Raw genomic sequence first — 20,373 nt, 5'->3', positions numbered from 1 at the left:
ACACATTCCCTCTGCTGTTAACTTGGTTTCTTATTCCCTCTCATGAGCTCCACCTCTGATTAACTCTTCGCAAGTACAGTATTTATCCTTTATTGCAGATGAGAAAGACCTCTCCGATCTGCCACATGCCCACTGTCTGCCAACACATCAGAATGTGATTCTGATCTCCTCACACCACTTGAGAGTCGGTCTCCTGAGATTTCTTCTCTCCAACATTATTTACTCAATACGTTATGCAGATTTAGTTTTCATTGGCATTTTTTCTTTGCACTCTCCGCAGTACTTGCCCTCCTCCAGGTGAAATGGAAAGATCATGCTGTGACTGGCACCAACTCCATGTCCTGGTTTGATGGGAGGGAATGTTGGGCATTGGCCAGAATCCCACCCCTGTGCGGTGGGACGCTGATTGTTCTGCTCGTCTCCGGCTCGATGCCTAATATGGAACTGTCAAATGTTCCAAGCGCAGGGGGAGTTTCCAACCAAAATGTAAACCTTGACTTCAAGCTTTTACCTTCTGATTAGAAAGCTGGTTGAATTAGATTGCCAATTTATAAATTTGACAGGTAAAATTTGGGATTTTGGTTGGCAATTGCCTTAATTCAGACTCGCTCACTCACCTGAATCAGAAGATCAAGGGTTAGAGCCACATTTCAGATTTAAAGCTGTTGACCTGTGACGGTGTCTAGAATTTGTCTGAGAGGTTGCATTGAGCTAAATGGAAATCGTCCCATGACTTTATTTAGGTGAGCATAGCATGGTGTATTAGCGGCCAATCCCACCAACATGGTTAATGGAATTCATCTTACTGCCGTTTACAGGACCCTGCTGTGAGTAATTTGACCACAAATTACAGCTACAGCAATGCCTGTTGTCAGAAATAATTTCACTAGCTGGGAGATACATTGGAAAGTCCAGAGGATTTGAAAGACCAATGTGAGTGTGTATTGTTTTCTTCTGACCCTGCAATATAAAGGGCCTGAGGGCAGCCCAGCAGGGATGACCCAGATGATACGCAGCTGTTTCAGTCCCGTAAGACAGATGACTGAGACTGTTGGCGCCCTTCTCTGCCCCTTGGAATGCAAAAACTCTCTGGAGCCAAATTGACAATGGTATCGTATTTAAGAAAATAACTGCAGATGCTGGTACAAATCGAAGGTATTTATTCACAAAATGCTGGAGTAACTCAGCAGGTCAGGCAGCATCTCAGGAGAGAAGGAATGGGTGACGTTTCGGTTCGGGACCCTTCTTCAGACTGGTCCCGACCTGAAACGTCACCCATTCCTTCTCTCCTGAGATGCTGCCTGACCTGCTGAGTTACTCCAGCATTTTGTGAATAAATGGTATCGTGTTTTGTCTGTTTAGTTTGGTTTGGAGATACAGCAGGGAAACAGGCCCTTCATCCCACAAGTCCATGCCGACCAGTGATCACCCTCCCCTACACTAACACCATCCTTCACACGATAGATATTTATTACCGAACCTCAACTATCCATGTTCCCCAATGACTCGCTGAGTTACTCCAGCACTCAGAGAAAATGAGGTTCGGTTTCTCGAAAGTGATGTACTTCCTGTGCCAGAAGTCGGCCATTCGCCCCATCAGGTCCATGCCAAATGTTTGGAACGGAGTGTTGTAGGTGTCAGGTAATGCTGGGGAGACTCACGCACTCACCATAGTTTCTCAGTTGTTGCTATAGCAACAATTAAAATACATTTGAGCAGGTACATGCATTGGGAAGGTATAGAGGGATATGGGCCAAATGCACGCAGGTGGGACTTGTGTAGCTGGGGCATCTTGGTCGTTGTGGGCAATTTGGGCCGAAGGGCCTGTTTCACCATAGTTGTTGCTAAAACAACATTTAAAAGACATTTGGATAGGTACATAGATAGGAAAGGTTGAGTGGGATATGTGTCAAATGCACGCAGATGGGACTAGTGTAGATGATCATTGTGGGCAATTTGGGCCTGAGGGGATGTTTCCATGTTGTATGACTCTATAACCGGGCGTTGTGATCAAGCTTCTGCCTGCACCTCTGACTCAGTTCTTCAGAACCAATACTTCCTTTTATAAGTAATCCCCTGAGATTCAATATTAACCAATAGCTTTTGTGTGAGTTTTAAGTTTAACCAGCAAGTTTAAAATTGGCTGCTCTCAATCCATGGAACAATATAAATGATTTTCCAACCTACTTTTGGGTATTTGAGAACACAAATATTTCACATTCCCTACTCATGGTACTTTGCAACCACACAGACTGTACTCGCTATGTTCGTCGTGCTTATGCCTTTTATGGAGAAATCTTTAAGAGCTCTCAGCCGATGAGCTTCAGATATTTCATTTAATGACACTAATGACTCACTTGTTAATTGACTGCATCGTGCACTATCCATTTATATATTTCACTAAAGCCTTTCATTGTCTGTGGAGAGGACATGGAATGAACTCAGTATTTTCTCAATGATCAATATGACAATAAAACCCAGTTAAATGTCTCTTCTAGATTTTCACATTCGATGTTCCATCATGATCCTTATTGTACTGACATCAGAGCCAAGACCTCCGAAATGTTGTGCAACCATTTCCAATTTAAACTCCTGTCAAAATTAAAACGAAATTGTTTAAAAAACAAGGCCGATGACATCCAAGTCAATGAGCCTTGAGATGGTAAATAAATGTCAAGCTCATCCTCCCGTGTTTGTGCAGCAGATTACATTACAGTGGTTGTCATCAGAGGGCACCAGCAAGCTATTCCAAGGTCCTTACAATGTGATGGTTCTTGGTGTAACTTCAGGTTTCAACTGAAGACACAACGCTTTAAATTCCAAAGCAATTATATAGCCTTTAAACATTTCGAACATCTGCAATTTCAAAATAAATTTGGTAATTTTTAATGTTCTTAAAATGGTAAAAGCTGCACGAACATCATTAATAATACCATGTGTAGGAAAATAACTGCAGATGCTGGTACAAATCTAAGGTATCACAAAATGCTGGAGTAACTCAGCAGGTCAGGCAGCATCTCTGGAGAGAAGGAATGGGTGACGTTTCGGGTCGAGACCCTTCTACAGTCTGAAATGTCACCCATTCCTTCTCTCCAGAGATGCTGCCTAACCTGCTGAGTTACTCCAGCATTTTGTGATACCATCAATTATTTCATCACTTCCATAATTCGCATTAAAGCGAAAGGAATCATAACTTAAGCTCCCAAATTCAAGACACATGAGAACTTATTCCAGGTGGTGTCTCATTGATTAGAGTCTAACCCCGTTCCAATGGAAAGTAGGAACAGTTGCATGTCCTGGATTTGACAAGGTTTTTTATATTGAGAAAAACTGAGCAGTCTGAAGAAAGGTCTCAATCCGAAATGTCACCCATTGCTTCTCTCCAGAAATGCTGCCTGTCCTGCTGAGTTACTCCACCACTTTATGTCCATCTTCAGTGTAAACTACCATCTGCAGTTCCTTCCTGCACATAATTCCAACTGGTTGGGCTCAATGTTAAGAGTCATGCCAGCAGAGGGCGGCACTGTGGTTAGCTGAAGCACGAGGCATCGGAATGTGCAGCTGCCCTTGTTACTCTGTTCTGCCCACTCTCCCCCAGATTCCACCAATGTTTACTGACCAGAATCAAATATCTACGGCAGATTTGTGCACCCTATCAGCTTAAGAATGACAGGAATGATGAAGTAATCCAGTCCATGTTTACACTAATTTGTTTAAATTCTGCTTGAAAAATGTATAACTTCTAAATTCAGGAAGCCCTGTTGAAATAGTTCATGCCAAGAATTAGTAGACATTTGGGCGACGGGTTAGTTTCTGACTGCTTTCAGGAGACATAAATAAGCTTCATAGTTAGGGTAGTTAGTCAAAATTGTTATCTCATGGTAGCATTATCAAAAACAAGAATGCAAAGGTTTAAGGTGAACCAGGCTTTTAAAAGAATATCTGAGGGGTAATTTATTGTACACAGGGAGTGGTTGGTATCCGGTACATGATGCCAGAGGAGGTGGTAAAATTAGATACTATGTTTAAGAGACATTTAAACAGATGCCTAAAATGGCGCCCAAGCATGGTGATTCTTTGCGTGCTGGTCCCAGAAGAGGATCAAATCGCCTTACTCTTTTAAATCACTTCTACCTGTAAATCTAGAACTGCTGCCCTATAATGTTGAGAACTATATTCTGCACTCTGTATCTTTCCCTCCACTCTACCTATTGTACCTAGCTTGGCTTGATTGCCTCAATGAAAAGTATTATCTGATTTGATTGGATAGCATGCAAAACTGAGCTTTTCACTGTACCTTGGCACGTGTGACAATAATAAACCTAAACTTAAATAGGTAAGGCATAGAATCATATGGTCACAATGCATTCTAATAGCATCAGCCCAGATGGGCCGAAGGACCTCTTCCATATTATATGATATGATTCACCCTCATCTCAAGAGTTAGCAGTTCTGAACAACATCAACAACTTCCATTTAAACTGAGGCCATGATGAGTAGATGTGATGGTAAGTTTAGAAATGGGAAGAGGGATTCAGAATAGGTTCAAGCCAATGGAGCATTGCACAAGGGAGGGCTGCCAGAACAATCAAGAGCTGAGGGATGAAAGAGGTGTTGAGAGGTTCAGCAGCAAGTCAACCAAGGCCGAGGCAGAGGTGATGTTACCTCAGTGGAAATATGTGATCTTTGTAATGGTATGACAATAGACAATAGACAATAGACAATAGACAATAGGTGCAGGAGTAGGCCATTCAGCCCTTCGAGCCAGCACCGCCATTCAATGCGATCATGGCTGATCACTCTCAATCAGTACCCCGTTCCTGCCTTCTCCCCATACCCCCTAACTCCGCTATCCTTAAGAGCTCTATCCAGCTCTCTCTTGAAAGCATCCAACGAACTGGCCTCCACTGCCTTCTGAGGCAGAGAATTCCACACCTTCACCACCCTCTGACTGAAAAAGTTCTTCCTCATCTCCGTTCTAAATGGCCTACCCCTTATTCTTAAACTGTGGCCCCTTGTTCTGGACTCCCCCAACATTGGGAACATGTTATCTGCCTCTAATGTGTCCAATCCCCTAATTATCTTATATGTTTCAATAAGATCCCCCCTCATCCTTCTAAATTCCAGTGTATACAAGCCCAATCGCTCCAGCCTTTCAACATACGACAGTCCCGCCATTCCGGGAATTAACCTAGTGTGTAGTTTGAAGGCCATTTTGGATCAAACGTCACAAGAAAGTCATGAACACTCTAGTTTAGTTTCAGACGGTTGCCAGGCAAAGTATCAGTAATTGGGGAACAAGATTTAACCTGCACAATCTCATTGAGTCATAGAGCCGTACAGCAGAGAAACAGGCCCTTCAGCCCACCTTGTCCAGGCTGACTGAGTTGGCATATTGGGGTAGTCCCATTTGCCTGCATTTGGCCCATAACCCTCTAAACCCATCCTATCTATATAAAAAACATAGCACAAAAAGTAAGGAAATTTGTGTTTGGTAGATTATTTCTTTGTTGTAACAATGCTTCTTGGCAATAAATCTTATACCGTTGGAAAGCCTGTTTATTTCCCTTTTAAATGGTGCCACATTTGTAAGGAACATGCATTTGTGGGATGAGCAGCAGAGCTGAGTATATGGGTTGCGCCCATGAAAAATTTGCCAAATCTTCTCTGCCAATGCCAAACAGCTTATTCTGCTGTTGCTATTGACTCTTGTTTTGAGCTTCTGGTACCCCCAGGTGCTGACAAGAATGGGATGCCATCCCACAACAGTGTGTGACCAGGCTGGTGACCAGCATGAGGAGGAGGTGCCAGGCTGTTATGGCTGTGTATGGTTCTTCCACACGCTACTGTGGCTCCTGTTTATTAAATGAATAAATTGTTAAATTGCCAATATGTCTTGTTTCTTCAGACTTCAATCATCCAATCCACCAAACAACACCGAACAAGAGTCAATGGCAGAATAAGCTGTTTGGCATTGGCAGAGAAGATTTGGCAAATTTTTCATGGGCGCAACCCATATACTCAGCTCTGCTGATCATCCCACAAATGCATGTTCCTTACAAATGTGGCACCATTTAAAAGGGAAATAAACAGGCTTTCCAACGGTATAAGATTTATTGCCAAGAAGCATTGTTACAACAAAGAAATAATCTACCAAACACAAATTTCCTTACTTTTTGTGCTATGTTTATATGTCCAAATGCTTTGTAAAAAGTTCAGAACACCTTGCGGGTTCCTTTGAAATCGTGCATCATCCTAAATTGAAAATATATCGCCTGTTCTTCAGCATTGCTGGATCTGACTTCTGGAACTCCCTACCCAACGACACAGTGAATGTATCTCCATCAGAAGGACTGTAACAATTGAAGAAGGTGATTCATTACCACCTTCTCAAGCACAATTAGGAAAAGGGAATAAATGCTGTTCCTGCCCGCATCCTAAAAATGGGAATGAAAAGGAAATCACTGCAAAGCCTGCGCCCCACCACATTTCCAGCTCACGACCCACTGATACCAGGAACATTCAGAAGCAGCGGAGGTCCCTGGGATGGTGGTGGTGTGCCCATGGTTGGTTAAATGTTAGTGGTCAGGTCTGTAAAAATTCATCTCTCCATTACTCTCAAATGGTACTCCAGTACAACACTGCGGGAACGAACGCTGCATTTTAACAGATGCTGTCTTTGGGATTAGATATTAAACTGGACCTCCAGTCACCTTGAGAAAATGTACAAAGATACCATGGCAGAATCTCAGGGAAAGGCAGCGTCCCAGCCAATATTTATCATTGCAGAAAACAGATTATCAATCCATTATCAGGAAAGTGCTTGTGAGAGCTTGCGATGCACAATGCACAAGCCAGGTGTAAAGCCTACTTCATTACCACATGAGAACACCTCAGATGCGCTTTATTGAGGACAAGGTGCTTTGGGGTTTCCTGGAGCCATTTTATCGAAACACAAGCTAATCTTTCAACAAAATGTGATGCATTCCGCCGAGCGCCACTGCTTTTTGCAGTGCTGCATTGGCCCTCAATGCTTCTCCTCGGTGGTATGAGGTTTCCTCTTAGTAGTGGTGGAGATCAGGGTGGACACCCTGGACAATATAAACAGTGAGAAAACTGGACCGGCGTCACAGTGTTGGATGGTCCTCCATCAAGCGTTGAGGATAATCCAGTTCATTAGGATACAGGAAGTAGAAACTAAAAATATAACACATTTCAGTTACTCCACAAGGAGTCACAAGAGACAGTGGATGCTGGAATCCTGAGCAAAAATCATGTGCTGGAGGATCTCAGCAGGTCAGGCAGAATTTGTGGAGAGAATGGACAGATGACATTTTGGGTCGAGATGGTTCTGTCTGTCCATTTCCTTCCACAGACACTGCCTGACCTGATGACTTTATAGATACAGATGCAGAGATACAACGCAGAAACAGGCCTGTGGACCCACTAAGTCCACGCCAACCAGCGATCACCATGTACACTAGCACTGTCCTCCACACTGGGCACAGTTTACAATTTTCCCAAAGCCAATCAACCTCCAAACCTGTATGTCTGAAGTGTGGGAGAAAACTGGAGCACCCGGAGAAAACCCACGCAGTCACAGGAGAACGTACAAACTCCGTACAGACAGCACCCGTAGTCAGGATTGAACGCAGGTCTCGGGCGCTGTAAGGCAGCAACTCTACTGCTGCGCCACTGTTCTGCCCCTCAGGAGTTCCTCTGGCTATTTGTTTTTGCCTCTACAAGGATATTTGCAGATGAACTGCGGGGTTCCTTTCCATATAGGTGAAAGTTAAGACAACTGTTTTAAAAACTTCTGGTCAGTCTGAACAGCATGTGTGCTCAAATACAGCTGAGCCCACAGATTGAGTTCCTCCTGCTGCCAGATTAGTTGTTGGAGTACAATATATAACATGGTAATACCACACCACATCCCTGCACGCAGATGTACTAAAACAGTTTGATCAAACTCAGATGGGGGTGGGATTTCCCTGTTTGTGTAATGCAGTCATTGGCAGTAAATGTCATCCCACCTACCCTGGGGAATGTCCCACCAAAGTGGCAAATAACTCCGTAAATCTCCTTTAATCATTTTTCGTTGCAAGATTTATTTTAGACTCCTTATGTTACACACTCCTTTTCTTTGATGAAGTTCAGAGATTTTGTTCAAAGCTTTTATTTGATGTGAGATGATGGAAAAAAATGGTAATTAATTCAGACTCTGAGAACTGAGATTGCAGAGCACCACATTCCTTGCTATCTTTCAGAGATAAATGAGCATTTGTAAATTGGGGACAATGAAGTCCATAATCTTCATTCATTGTCCTCTCTTCACATGGTGTGGTGACACACAAAGGTTCCTGAAATGGTCAGAGGTGTTCGTGCACCATTTGTTCATGTGCGATCCTTAGCAGTTTCACTGGGGCAGAACTGGTTATCATATATATACAGCCGGAAACAGGCCTTTTCGGCCCTCCAAGTCCGTGCCGCCCAGCGATCCCCGTACATTAACACTATCCTACACCCACTAAAGTGTCAACCCTGCTCCTGTGTAACTTGATGGGCCCATGTCTGAGAAGATCCAATGTTAACACTACGAATAGACGCAAAAAGCTGGAGTAACTCAGCCGGACAGACAGCATCTTTGGAGAGAAGGAATGGGTGACGTTTCGGGTCGAGACACTTCTTCAGACACTGGGAACCTGTTTTGGGTAAATTCATTTTAAGTCGATATTATACCCCACAGATCACACACCCTACCACCCATGCGATTCACACTCAATATCCACAATACCCACCACCCCCCGTACCAACCCGACCCAACACACTGGTCGTTCTTTCTTCTCCTTGGTCCCCTCCACCAGAAGGTACAGAAGCTTGTAAGTGTGCACCAGCAGACTCAAGAACAGTTTATTCCTCTTTATTATAAGGCTTCTGAACAGTTCTTCCATAAGCTAGGGTACAGTCCGATTCCGATTCACCTCTACTCCATTGTAGACATTGGATTTTGTCCATGGTATTGATGTGCTCCAATGCTGAGAACTACTGTCTGCACTCCCCTTTGCTCTACTTATTGTACTTGAGTTTGACTTCATTTATTTATGTATGGTATATCTAATCTGTTTGGAGAGCATGCGAAATATAGCTTTTCACTGTACCTTGGTACACGTGATAATAATAAACCTAAACAGCTCCCACGTACCAATCACTCCTACCACCCACATACTGCTTGCTCGTTCTGCAAGACTACTGAACCCTTCCAACCATCACTTCACTTCCTGATGACCAGCACCTTCATTGACTACCAGTCCTACCTCTTGATTACCAGCAAAGAGCAGAGCAAGCTGGACCACTATCGTATCGACCGTAGTATGTCATGGTGCCATTTTAGTAGGCAGAAACTTGCAGAAACATTTTAAAAGAAAAATAACAAAAATCTGTGAATTGATAGATGAGATATATTCTGCATTTTTATGGTATCATTCGGCATTCTGTTCCCCCAAAACACTGATTGCACTGCGAGAGGCATAGCGAACGGCGGGTTTTGCTTACTAAAATGGCGGACGTTACGCTCCGTTGCGTCCTACACTTCAGTATAGGCGATTTTGACGGAGTGATTCATCTTGCTCCTCTAGTATCTTTGATTACCAGTCACCTCTAAGTACAGATCCAATAAGCCATCAATCCCGGTCAAATGACTCCTCAATGAGCAATCCAATTGTCCTTCCTTTGACAGTTCCCTGTGCACCTGGGCCCTCTCCACCACCACCACCTCCCCTCCTGCCCCTCTCCACCACCACCTCCCCTCCTGCCCCTCTCCCCCACTACCTCCCAGACCCAGGCCCCAGCTCAGGACTCCTCACTTCATTTGCAAAGGAAAAGTCCTGACCATTTATCAGCAGAGTAAGTACCTTTGGCCTCTCAGCTAAATTTCTCTGCAGAGCGTCTGCAAAGAGAATGTTCATTGCCCGCCATGAAGTCACTCCTTCACATACTTTTGCAGATGCTGACTTCAACATGATGTATGCAGCCCGAAGGATGTGCCAAACCACTTCACATCTTAGGAAGTATGTCTGAGGTGTAGCAATCAGAAAGCCAAAAACTGCAGATGCCAGAAGACAGAGATAAAAACAGTAAACGTTGAATATGCTCAGCAGGACAAACAGCGTCTGTGGAAAAAAGAAAAGTTAATGTTTCGAATTATAATTTTTCATCAAAAGCATGAAAAAAAGCAGTTAAACTATACATACTAGGGCCCACTTTGGCTCGATGGGATGGCTGTCCTTTAGGCTGACACACAGCTTCAGCAAACTTAGATCAGTCCTGACCTCCAGTTCCGTCTGTGCATTTTTCCCTGTGGGGTTTCGGAAATTCCCTCCCATATCCCAAAGATGGCAAGTTAATGGGCCTCTCTGTAAGTCACGCCTGGTGTTGACCATTGGTGGGAGAATCAGATGGCGCGATTTAAGGTGAGACAGGAGAATTTGCCAGGAAATGAGTCGGAGGTTGGTTAGAGAATTGCTCTGAGTTCTGTCATAGGCTTGATGGGCCAAACAGACTCCTTCTATGTTGATAGTAAACATAAAGTATAAATATAAAACACCACTGAGGTTAATGACCAGATGTTGGTGTGTTGGATATTTGAGGAATGACCCCCCCTGGTTTGAGAACTCTGATGTTCTCCGAGTCCTGGCACTGCCTGAGTGACAAACAGCTCCTTGTTAATGTGTCAGCTGAAAACTGAGCCCTTCCGTGACAGGGCACTGGAATGTTACATTGGAACGGCCGCTTGGAGCTTACATCCCCTGAGTCTGCAGTGAGGCTTCAGCTGCAGAGCTAGGCTGCTGCCCCCATCTCTTCGTGAATTCTGCTTCCCATCCCAAATATCCGTTTCTCGTGCATCAAGCATCAAGAAACGGGCCTGAAGAAGGGTCTCGACCCGAAACGTCACCTATTCCTTTTTTCCAGAGATGCTGCCTGACCCGCTGAGTTTCTCCAGTGTTTTATGTCTATCTTCATTTTAAACCAGCACCCTTCCTACACATCGAGAAATCCTTGTCTGACAATTCCTGCGTGCTCTGTATCCTGGATTATATTGTGATTTATTTTCCTGCTGCCTTTGGTTTGTGATCACTAGATCGGGTCGATGCACAGAGTCTCTTGCCCAGAGTAGGTGAATCGAGGACAAGATGACATAGGTTTAAGGTGAAGGGGAAAAGATTTAATAGGAATCTGAGGGGTAACTTTTTCACGCAAAGGGTGGTGGGCGTAAAGAACAAACTGCCAGAGGAGGTAGTTGAGGTAGTTGAGGCAGGAACCATCCCAACATTTAAGAAACAGTTTGACAGGTACATGGATAGGATACGTTTGGAGGGATATGGGTCAAATGCGGACAGGTGGGACTAGACTAGTTGGGAAATGTTGGCTGGTGTGGGCAAGTTGGGCTGAAGGGCCTGGTTCCATGCTGTATTACTCTATCACTCTATGACTAGGTACACATTAGGCAACTGAATGACACTGGTGCTGAAAAGTACAATGGATCATTAGTTGGATCATATTTTTTCACCTGTGAAAGGCCATGACTGATTGAGATAGTATAAATAGAGGGAAACTGATCCCAAGTGTTGAAGGACAGGAAACGGGTTTAAATTTTAAGTGAAAGAAACTTACACCAAGAGTATTTCTGAAGTGACATTCAGTAACCGTACGATGGTGGAAACCAGATGAAACGATGCCATCTGGATGCAACAGGACAGGGCGTTGAGAAAAGAGACTTTGCAGCCCTCTGGGGGAAGCACAGGACCATAGACCAGCAAGATGGTTTTACTTGGATCTGGCACAAATCCGATCAATTGAATGTCCTCCTGTGCCACGATTGTTCCTCGGCTCTGAGACTTCCTGTGACAGGGCAAGCGATAGCAGGGAAGGGGAAATTTAAAGTAATGTGTCGGGGTTAATGGTCTGTTTTTGTATATTGCTTCACTGCCCTATGTAATGCAAATTCAGAGCGGGAGTTTGCCACGTAGCCCATTGACTGTTCTTCTCCACAAGTCGGCATGCTCTTGATGCCTTCTCTCTTCAGAGACGAGGCACGACTTCCATATCCCATTCAATATGTTCCAATATTTACACCACTATCGGAGAGCTGGAACACTCAATGGTCAGACCTTTGATAGGTATATGTTGGGTGGTAATGATGCAAACCAGATGTGCCATTGGCCGTCAAGCCGTTTGATGAATGTTGGAGTATTGAAAGTAAATCGTACTGAGATAAATATGTTTGATTGGTTCCTTCCTATGAAATACAAGTTTCTGCAGATGCTAGAATCTTGAGTAAAACACAAAGTGTTGGAGTAACTCAGTTGGTCAGGCAACACCAATCTGAAGAAGGTCCCTGACGCAAAACATACCCTCCACAGATGCTGCCTGACCAACTGAGTTCCTCCAACACTTTCTGTTTTGCTTCCTTATCAAGGCTCGTGATGTCATGGGAGTTTTGAGGGCTTCGAAGAACGATATTTACTCTGTTGGTTATTTCCCAGTTTCCGTGCAGAGGCATGTGCTCAGGCGAAACTGTCCACAGCTCTGTGTTTCTCTACATTTATCAAAGGTATGGCCATTGAGTCTCAGCGTTCCAGCTCTCTGATAGTGGTGTAAATAGTGGTGGAACGCAATGGCCCTACCTTTCTGAGGGGTTCAGCTCCAATACAGGGTTGAGCAGATACTTCACCATGATAGTGGTGCATCTCTTTGCATTGCTGGGACAAGCCAACAAATCGGAAAGAGTGTATAACACTGGCAGAGTATCGATCCCTTGTCTGTGATGTTAAAATTATTGAGGTGACTTTGATACCATCTGAAAGCTTTGTCGGGAAAATCTGGAAATGGATTTTGATCTGAATTCTTCATTACCACACAACTCCCATGGGATAAATGGCTTTTCTAAATCTATAAAGAAAATGGGCACATATCCTTTCAGCCCTTTCTCATTGTCTTCAACAAGGTTGCAAAAATATATAGTCTCCATGCTGGAGCGGCAGAACACAAGATATTATCGGCCAAATTTATTGGAACATTATTTCCTGGGTGGTAGGATACTCCTTCCGGTGAAAAGTAGTGAGCTAATTTGAATAATATATGATCAAAGATAATGTCTGAACATGTTTATAAAGATTTTGTCAAAGAGTCAAACCCTGGCTGTAATAGTGCATTTGTATTTTCCAGGATGAAACACCAATGCCTGCGAAATTGAGCCTCGGGAAGTCTGTGAAGGAAAGCCTGAAGGCACCCGAAGAAAGTGAAGCAGGAAAAGAGCTTGTGACCAATGAGGAGAAGCTTGAAGGTGATAACATCTCACTCTCCTCTGATGAAGAGATTGAACTTGAAGTCATTGAAGAGGAAACAACAGCCATCCGTCTCAAGAAGACTAGCTTGAAGCGAATGGATGACTTCAAGAAAGCATTCTCCAAGGAATCAATGGAAAAGGCTAAGCAAAAGACAAGGGATAATCTGCAGAGGACCCGACTGAGAACAAGGGAGAGTGTGGAGAAGACCAGGGCAGCAACAAAGGAAAATCTGGAAAAGACAAAGCACACACTTGAAAAGAAAATGAATAAGCTCGGCAACAAGATAGTAACACAGGAACGGAAGGAGAAGATGAAAGACTCCAGATCAAAGCTGAGGAAGTCCTTCTCACCAAATCATCAAAAGACAGCAAGGTGTCGGACAACCGTCTACAGGATCCCACCGTTTACCTTCTTGGTTAAAAAGATGAGAGACGGGGATGTGGTGGTGCAGGAGGTGGAGATGATGGAAGGCCAGGGAGAGGAACACATTGTAGAAGATGAAGACAACACTGACCTGCTTATTGAAGAAATCCACGAGGAATCACTGGAGGATGACATGGATATGGAGACCGAACTCCTGCTTCAGAAAAGGAGCATTGAGTAATGACTTTATTGAGCGGAAGTGATGTCATGTGGTTCTTGCTCGTTGGCTGAGGCAAATAGAAAGAATGGAGCAAAATGTTTTCGGAATCGTAGACTGTAAAGTACAAATGCGTTAGGAAATTTGTGTTGCGCAACTTTATAATCCTCTCATCTCAGTTATTCGAAGACCATTGGCAGTAAACCTTGCATTGGTGAAGTAAAGTAACCTGTTTGTCATCTCTTCACTAGAATACTCGACAATCTGAGTTCCCAATTAAGTCAGTTTGGGGGAACAGCCTTTTTAAAAATGTCCCTGTGACTCTATAAGTTACATTATGAGAGCATTAAGTAATAAGGTGGAATTTCCTCAGTGGGATTCTCTGTCTGCTTCTACTATGACTTCCCTTGAGTTAAATCACGTGGGTGTGCCAGAATGTGGCAACACCCACTGTGGTTGCTGTCAATACTGTTGAGGTTTCTCCAGTGTCTGAACTTCAAACACTTTGAAAAGCTATGCAAACTGAAACAATTTTTAAAAAGACATTAAAAGGTAGAAAGGCATCAACTAAAATGACCTACAAATAGTTTTGAATAATGTGAAAGATACATCTTCTGGATGCGCTGGGACGCATCCTCAGTGATGTGACCTGGGGTCATCGGGTGTTTCGGGTCTCACAACATCAGACACCCTCGCTCGCCCAGGCGACCCAGCGGGGGGGGGGTTGATCAGGCCCTGACTTGCGTCCCAGCAGCAACCGCCCACGGATCAGCCCTCTTAATCCAAAGCCACCTAGTGGCTTTCTCTGCGGCTTTGCTTGTGGATTGGATGGCCCGCTTCTTTGCCAGCCCCGTAATGCCCAATTGGTGAAATCATTCAACCTATTGCTCAACCAAATAATTTTAAAACAATGTAACGTATCTGTGTATCCCATAGTTGTACAGCTTGTGGATCCTACATCAGTTGTAAGTCTGAATTCAGACCTGCATGCACATGGGATTCCCAAAACCAGCCTGTCCATTTGCTGGGGAATGCCAATAGTTCTGTGTGTAGCTCCCGGCAAAACTCTCCCAGCAGACTCTCGGCCAAATGTGAAAGGTGTTCCGAAATAAGTAGGGTGAGCAATTTTAATAAATTCTTTCCAAACTGAGATGGATCAAGTGGATATATAATGTTAGAGCAATTAATTTCTGTATTAGAGACACTTGTATATAATGAAAGGTTTTAAAGGTAGAGTATTTTTGATTATTATAAAGATTTATTCAGGTCATCAGCCTTTTTTATCACTGAGGTTATTAATTTCATGTTATTAATTTTATTTCCCCACAGCAGAATATTATGCTGTATAGATTTATCAATGATTTTATTGACAATCCAAGAACAAAATGAAATCTTCTTTTTTTTCCCTGCTGCACTCACATCAGCAGCAACATAAAATATGATCTAATTAAATAGTTTTCAGGGCTGAGTTTTAATGACATTAGCTAATGATGACAGTTGAAAATATGGATTAAAGTTTGCGCACTGCAACACAATCTGGGGAGAGACTAAATTAAGCCTTGTCCTTCCATTCAGGAGGGTTAAACTTGGAACAGTCAGGATGTGAGATGAAGGCCAGAGAACAGGGAGTGATTCAGAATGTTAATGTGCTATGTACTGCTATGGCAATGGAACAGGATAAAAGTGGAAAGAAATATTGCTCTTGCCAACGGGTTAAAAAGGAGACCTTGTATGACGTCGATACTTTTGTCTACATTAAATGAAATATCTTTTGCATTCATGGCCTAGCTCGACAAACCAATTACTGGATGCATTTTACCTTTCCAGTTTTCAGTAATTTGCTTTTACACGCAGTAATTATATTAACAGGCAGAGCTGTAGTGTGTTGCATGATACAAGCATTAATTACTGCATCACTTTTGTATAATAATAAAAATTCATTTTAAGAATTTATATACATCAACCTGCTGTAGCAGCTGCTTGCACGTAATTGAAGATAGTTGATGAGATGTGGAATTAACGTCTTGTACTTTGGAGAAAGGAGATTTTGCATTGCAGCTCATCAAGGAATTTATACATTTTTCTTCATTATATAATTTTACTGAGAAACAGTCCTACGCTATAGTTTTTTAAAATCTCTATGCAATAATATACAAGGCTTTTGTGCATTTATAAAGAATATATTAAAATAGTTATATCTATCATGTCGTTATCAGATGTGCCATTATAAATCAAGTAGCTACTGTTAATCTGTAATTACATTTTCCTGCCAGCAGAGGTGCTATGGAGCCATAACTGGCAATACCTGGCTCATTAGACCAAAAACAAATTCACCTTCCTACTGTCCACTGTCAATGAAAATGTAAAGCAAAGGCAAAATGTGTAACCTTCAAATTGGCTTTGGCTGTACGCTCTCATCCAAATACTCTCTGCCTATTATTTCTCTTTAGTATTAATTGCTGATAAATAATATTAGGGGAGATTGATAAGTAATATTTTGCAAACCAATGGAAAAGACAAGATACAAATTAGTGATTCAACTTTCCATCAGTTAATGACCATACAATTATATATTGTGGTATTAGAATGTGAGTTCTTAAGATTTGTATGAAAATTTATTGTCTGCAATTATAATGAATATTTGAAATAAATAGGTTATTGGCTGCTCAATTAGTAAAAATGGCATTTCATACAAATGTGTCACATGCTTCTAACCACTGTAGTTAGCTTGGATTCCATAAATAGGCACATCCACTGTGTTTTTTTTCTTGTCACTTGGAAATTTGCAGTTAAAATAATGTGGCCTGATACCTTTTGGAATGGGGATAAAAGTTTCCAAGTATCATACCTTAAAAAATGGACATTACAAGTCTGAAACCTAACAGCATATTGATAGTTCATGACAGTGCACAGTATGATCATTTTTATTAAGAAGAGGTAACAGGCTGTAAGACCAGTTTGCTCGTTCATCTCAATAAATCAGCCACACACACCTGCTTTTCAGTATTTGCACCAATCTCTACATTGTGGAGAAGCTTACCACAAATATATTGTCTGTTTGCCACAAATATATTGTCTGTTTCAGTTATGTGTGTTCCCTTGCCCATTTTACATCCGATCCCATGGTTAAAAGTCATTCTTCCTGAAGCATTGAAAGCGCGCTGAAATGCACAACTTCCTCTTTTAAGACTGTATTTGTTTAACGGAACTGCAATTTTCATCAAATATATGTTTCTATAGAGTGTTGGCTTCAGTTTCAAAGATTTGGTTAATTGTATGACTGTACTCTGGTTATCAGCATGAAACAAGTAAGTAAATGACTTATCTAATATCTGTACTTTTAAGATTAATACAACAGAATTCATACTTAGCTTACTCTTTGTCAGTACAACAATAGCAATTATGGGTAAACAATATGCAGCAGACTTTACATATTTGCCAACTATATACTGTACTTCCATTTTGCTTAACAATTCATAATAAAAATCAGTCTCATAGACACGAATGCGTTGCTTGTGGATTGTTGTTATTTCTTGTCACTGAAGTACATAGAATAAAGCTATCAACACATCTTGTTGAAAGAGATACCATGGTAATATTTATCACAGCTTTTCTTAAAGTTCATGTCTTTTTATCCAGATTTCTATCTTATCATAGATATTCTATATACTGTAGAAGGAAGCTATCTGGTCCATCGCAGTGGAGCTATGCTATTTATCTCTGTGCTCTTGTTGTGCTACAAGTTCATCTCTCTTCACTTGCTTATCACTCCCCTTTGATTCTGTTTCCCATCATCTTGCACCAAAGGATAAGTTACAGGAGACAATGATTTACTGTTGGTGCAAACCACAGCACTCAGAGAAAACCCACGCAGGCAGGTGGGGAACATGCAAACTCCACGCAGAGAACACCTGAGGTCACGATTAGCTCTGTGCTGCTGGAAGCAACTCACCAGCATTTATTGTCTCCTGGCACACTGTACAGCAGTGGTTTTCGGGGTCATCCTTCTACAGCTGCCTCAATGAAGTCCTTCCCCTCTCTCCAAGGTCAGGATTGGACACATTCCCCCAATGTCAAATCCACCAGCTACTCCTCAGATATTGAACAACACAAAGTTGCTGGAGTAACTCATTGAGTCAGGCACCATCTCTGGGGAGCATGGATAGGTAACGTTTGGGGTCGGGACCCTTCATTAAAGCGGGTCTAAAGATGGGCCCTTACCCAAAAACATCACCTATCCATGTTCTCCAGACCACTGAGCCGCTGAGTTGGACCAGCAGTTTATGTCATTTATTTTGCAAACAATCAACAGCAGTTCCTTGTTTCTGCACGTTACTCAGATAATGATGCAGTCTCAGCTCATGTGCAGCAAGATGTCCTTGGGAAAAGCAGATGTGTATCAGGTCGTGACCATGCCCAACAAGTGGCTGAAATGGCCATTTTCAATAGGAAAGGTCTGACCACCATGGCATAGAATAAATCCCACTTGATATCTTATTTGTGAAGAGTTGTAAATTCTAATAAGTGATGGGAAGCTTGACCTAGAAATTCAAGGGTTAGAAATTTGTGTAACTAATGCAAAATTGTACACGTGCTGGTGTTTCTGTTAACCACAATAAGGACCTTTGATTGCATAATTTCCTGAAGAGATGTTGCAAACATACGGTCTGGATTTAGTGTAGTGTAACGAACCGGATTTGATTAGGGAGCTTAAGGTAAAGCACCCGCAAGGAGGTAGTGACCATAGTGTGATAGAATTCAACCTGCAATTTGAGAGGGAGAAGATGAAATCAGATGTGTTGGTATCACTGTTGAGTAAAGATGACCACAGAGGCATGAGGGAGGAGCTGACTAAAGTTGATTGGAAAGGAACCCTAGCAGGAATGACGGTGGAGCAGCAATGGTTATTAGCAAATAATAATAACCATTGAGGCTAACCCTGACCTTCCCATCCATGCTGACTTGAACAATCTACCCAACATGCACCTGAAGTCCCACAAAACCTTCTGGTCTTCAGCCAAATCCCTGGAAGACTTTGACCCCAAGACTGAGTGGTGCAGAGCCTGGAAAGATGCCCACACCAACAACGGAGAGGTCATCACGGACCCCACAGTGAAACCACCGGGATTTGACCTCCATCGCAAGCAATGGCTAACCCTGAACAGGATCCGCACCCTCCATGCAAGAACAGCCCATCACCTGCACAAGTGGCGGATAACAGACAGCCCTGCTTGTGACAGCAGATATCCAGACCAGACCATCCCACACATCGTGAATGACTGCTCACTGAGGCTTTTCCCTGGTGGCATCAAGGCCATCCACCCAGCAACCAATGCTGCCCTGGCCTGGATGTCTACCCTTGACCTACAACGTTAGGCTGTGCATGCTATACGCAAGAAGAAGCGATGGTTATGCAGCATGGAAATGGGCCCTTCAGCCCACTGAATCCATGTTGATCCATCTACACTAATCCCATTTAATTCTCACCACATTGCCATAGCTACCCCCCAATTCTACCATTTGCCTGCACATGAGGGGACATCTACAGTGGTCAATTAACCTATACCTGAGAAATAAGACTGAAGTGAAGAGAATGCTGCAAGAATAAACAGAAGTCATGTCCTGGTTGAATCTGGGAGCAAATGCAAGTGCCAAGTTGATCACCTAATGACAATTGTTAAGTATTTGGTTTTTATACCTTAAAGCAAGTTAATCAACATAAGTCTGACATCTGCAGTTTTAGTTGGCAAGATCCCACATGCTTGCATCACCTCCCTTCAATATCCAAAGACATTTCGGAATCATTCACTATTAACGTCTTTGAGGTTGCCAGGATCATGAAACTTATCTGGCGTAGCAGTATGAATAATATGGCTGCAAAAGCAGGTTTGAGGTTAGCTCATCTCCTGTCCCCCAATGGTATGCCAGCACACCAACTGCAATCAACTTGCTCCACAAAACAAAACAGCCTTCTTCTCTTCTGCCCTACACATTTATTCCCCACAGGAGCAACACAACGGGAGCCATGTACAAAATGCATTGCAACTACGCACCAAGGCTGCTTCCAGCACTACCCACCCTCACTACACCCACCCTTTACATAGGCAGAAGCAGCAGGTTCGTGGTGCTGCAACCCCTCTGTAACTCACACATTAACTTTGCAACGTGTCATTGTTCTTTCATCATTACTGGGTGTAACTAGTCGGCTGGCTGGAGTAAAGATCAAATGAGTTTTATTTTCATCATCCTTTATCTGTGTAACTTGAATTGTTATTATTGTCACGTGTATCATGACATTAATAATTGTCACGGTACAGGTGACAATAATAATGATTATTGTTACCTGTACCGTGACAAGATACAATGAAAAAACACGTGACAATGATAAACCGATGCCGATGTTACTTTTGTCTGAATGAAATGGATACTGCACACTGGATGGAAAGT

At 42.7% G+C, this 20,373-nt stretch overlaps 1 protein-coding gene across 1 annotated transcript in view; it reads left to right on the top strand.

The window, feature by feature from the left end:
* LOC144607566 (caveolae-associated protein 1-like) overlaps positions 1-17,422 on the top strand; it is a 54,543-nt gene extending 37,121 nt beyond the window's left edge. Inside the window, exon 2 of the mRNA XM_078424462.1 lies at positions 13,225-17,422. Coding sequence (XP_078280588.1) covers positions 13,225-13,950 — 726 coding nt within the window. The 3' untranslated portion in view covers positions 13,951-17,422. The remainder of the gene's footprint in view (positions 1-13,224) is intronic.
* Positions 17,423-20,373: the final 2,951 nt, after the last annotated feature.

This window comes from Rhinoraja longicauda, chromosome 29 (assembly GCF_053455715.1).
Source record: "Rhinoraja longicauda isolate Sanriku21f chromosome 29, sRhiLon1.1, whole genome shotgun sequence".
Taxonomy (NCBI): domain Eukaryota; kingdom Metazoa; phylum Chordata; class Chondrichthyes; order Rajiformes; family Arhynchobatidae; genus Rhinoraja; species Rhinoraja longicauda.
This window is presented reverse-complemented; position numbering and strand designations above follow the sequence as displayed.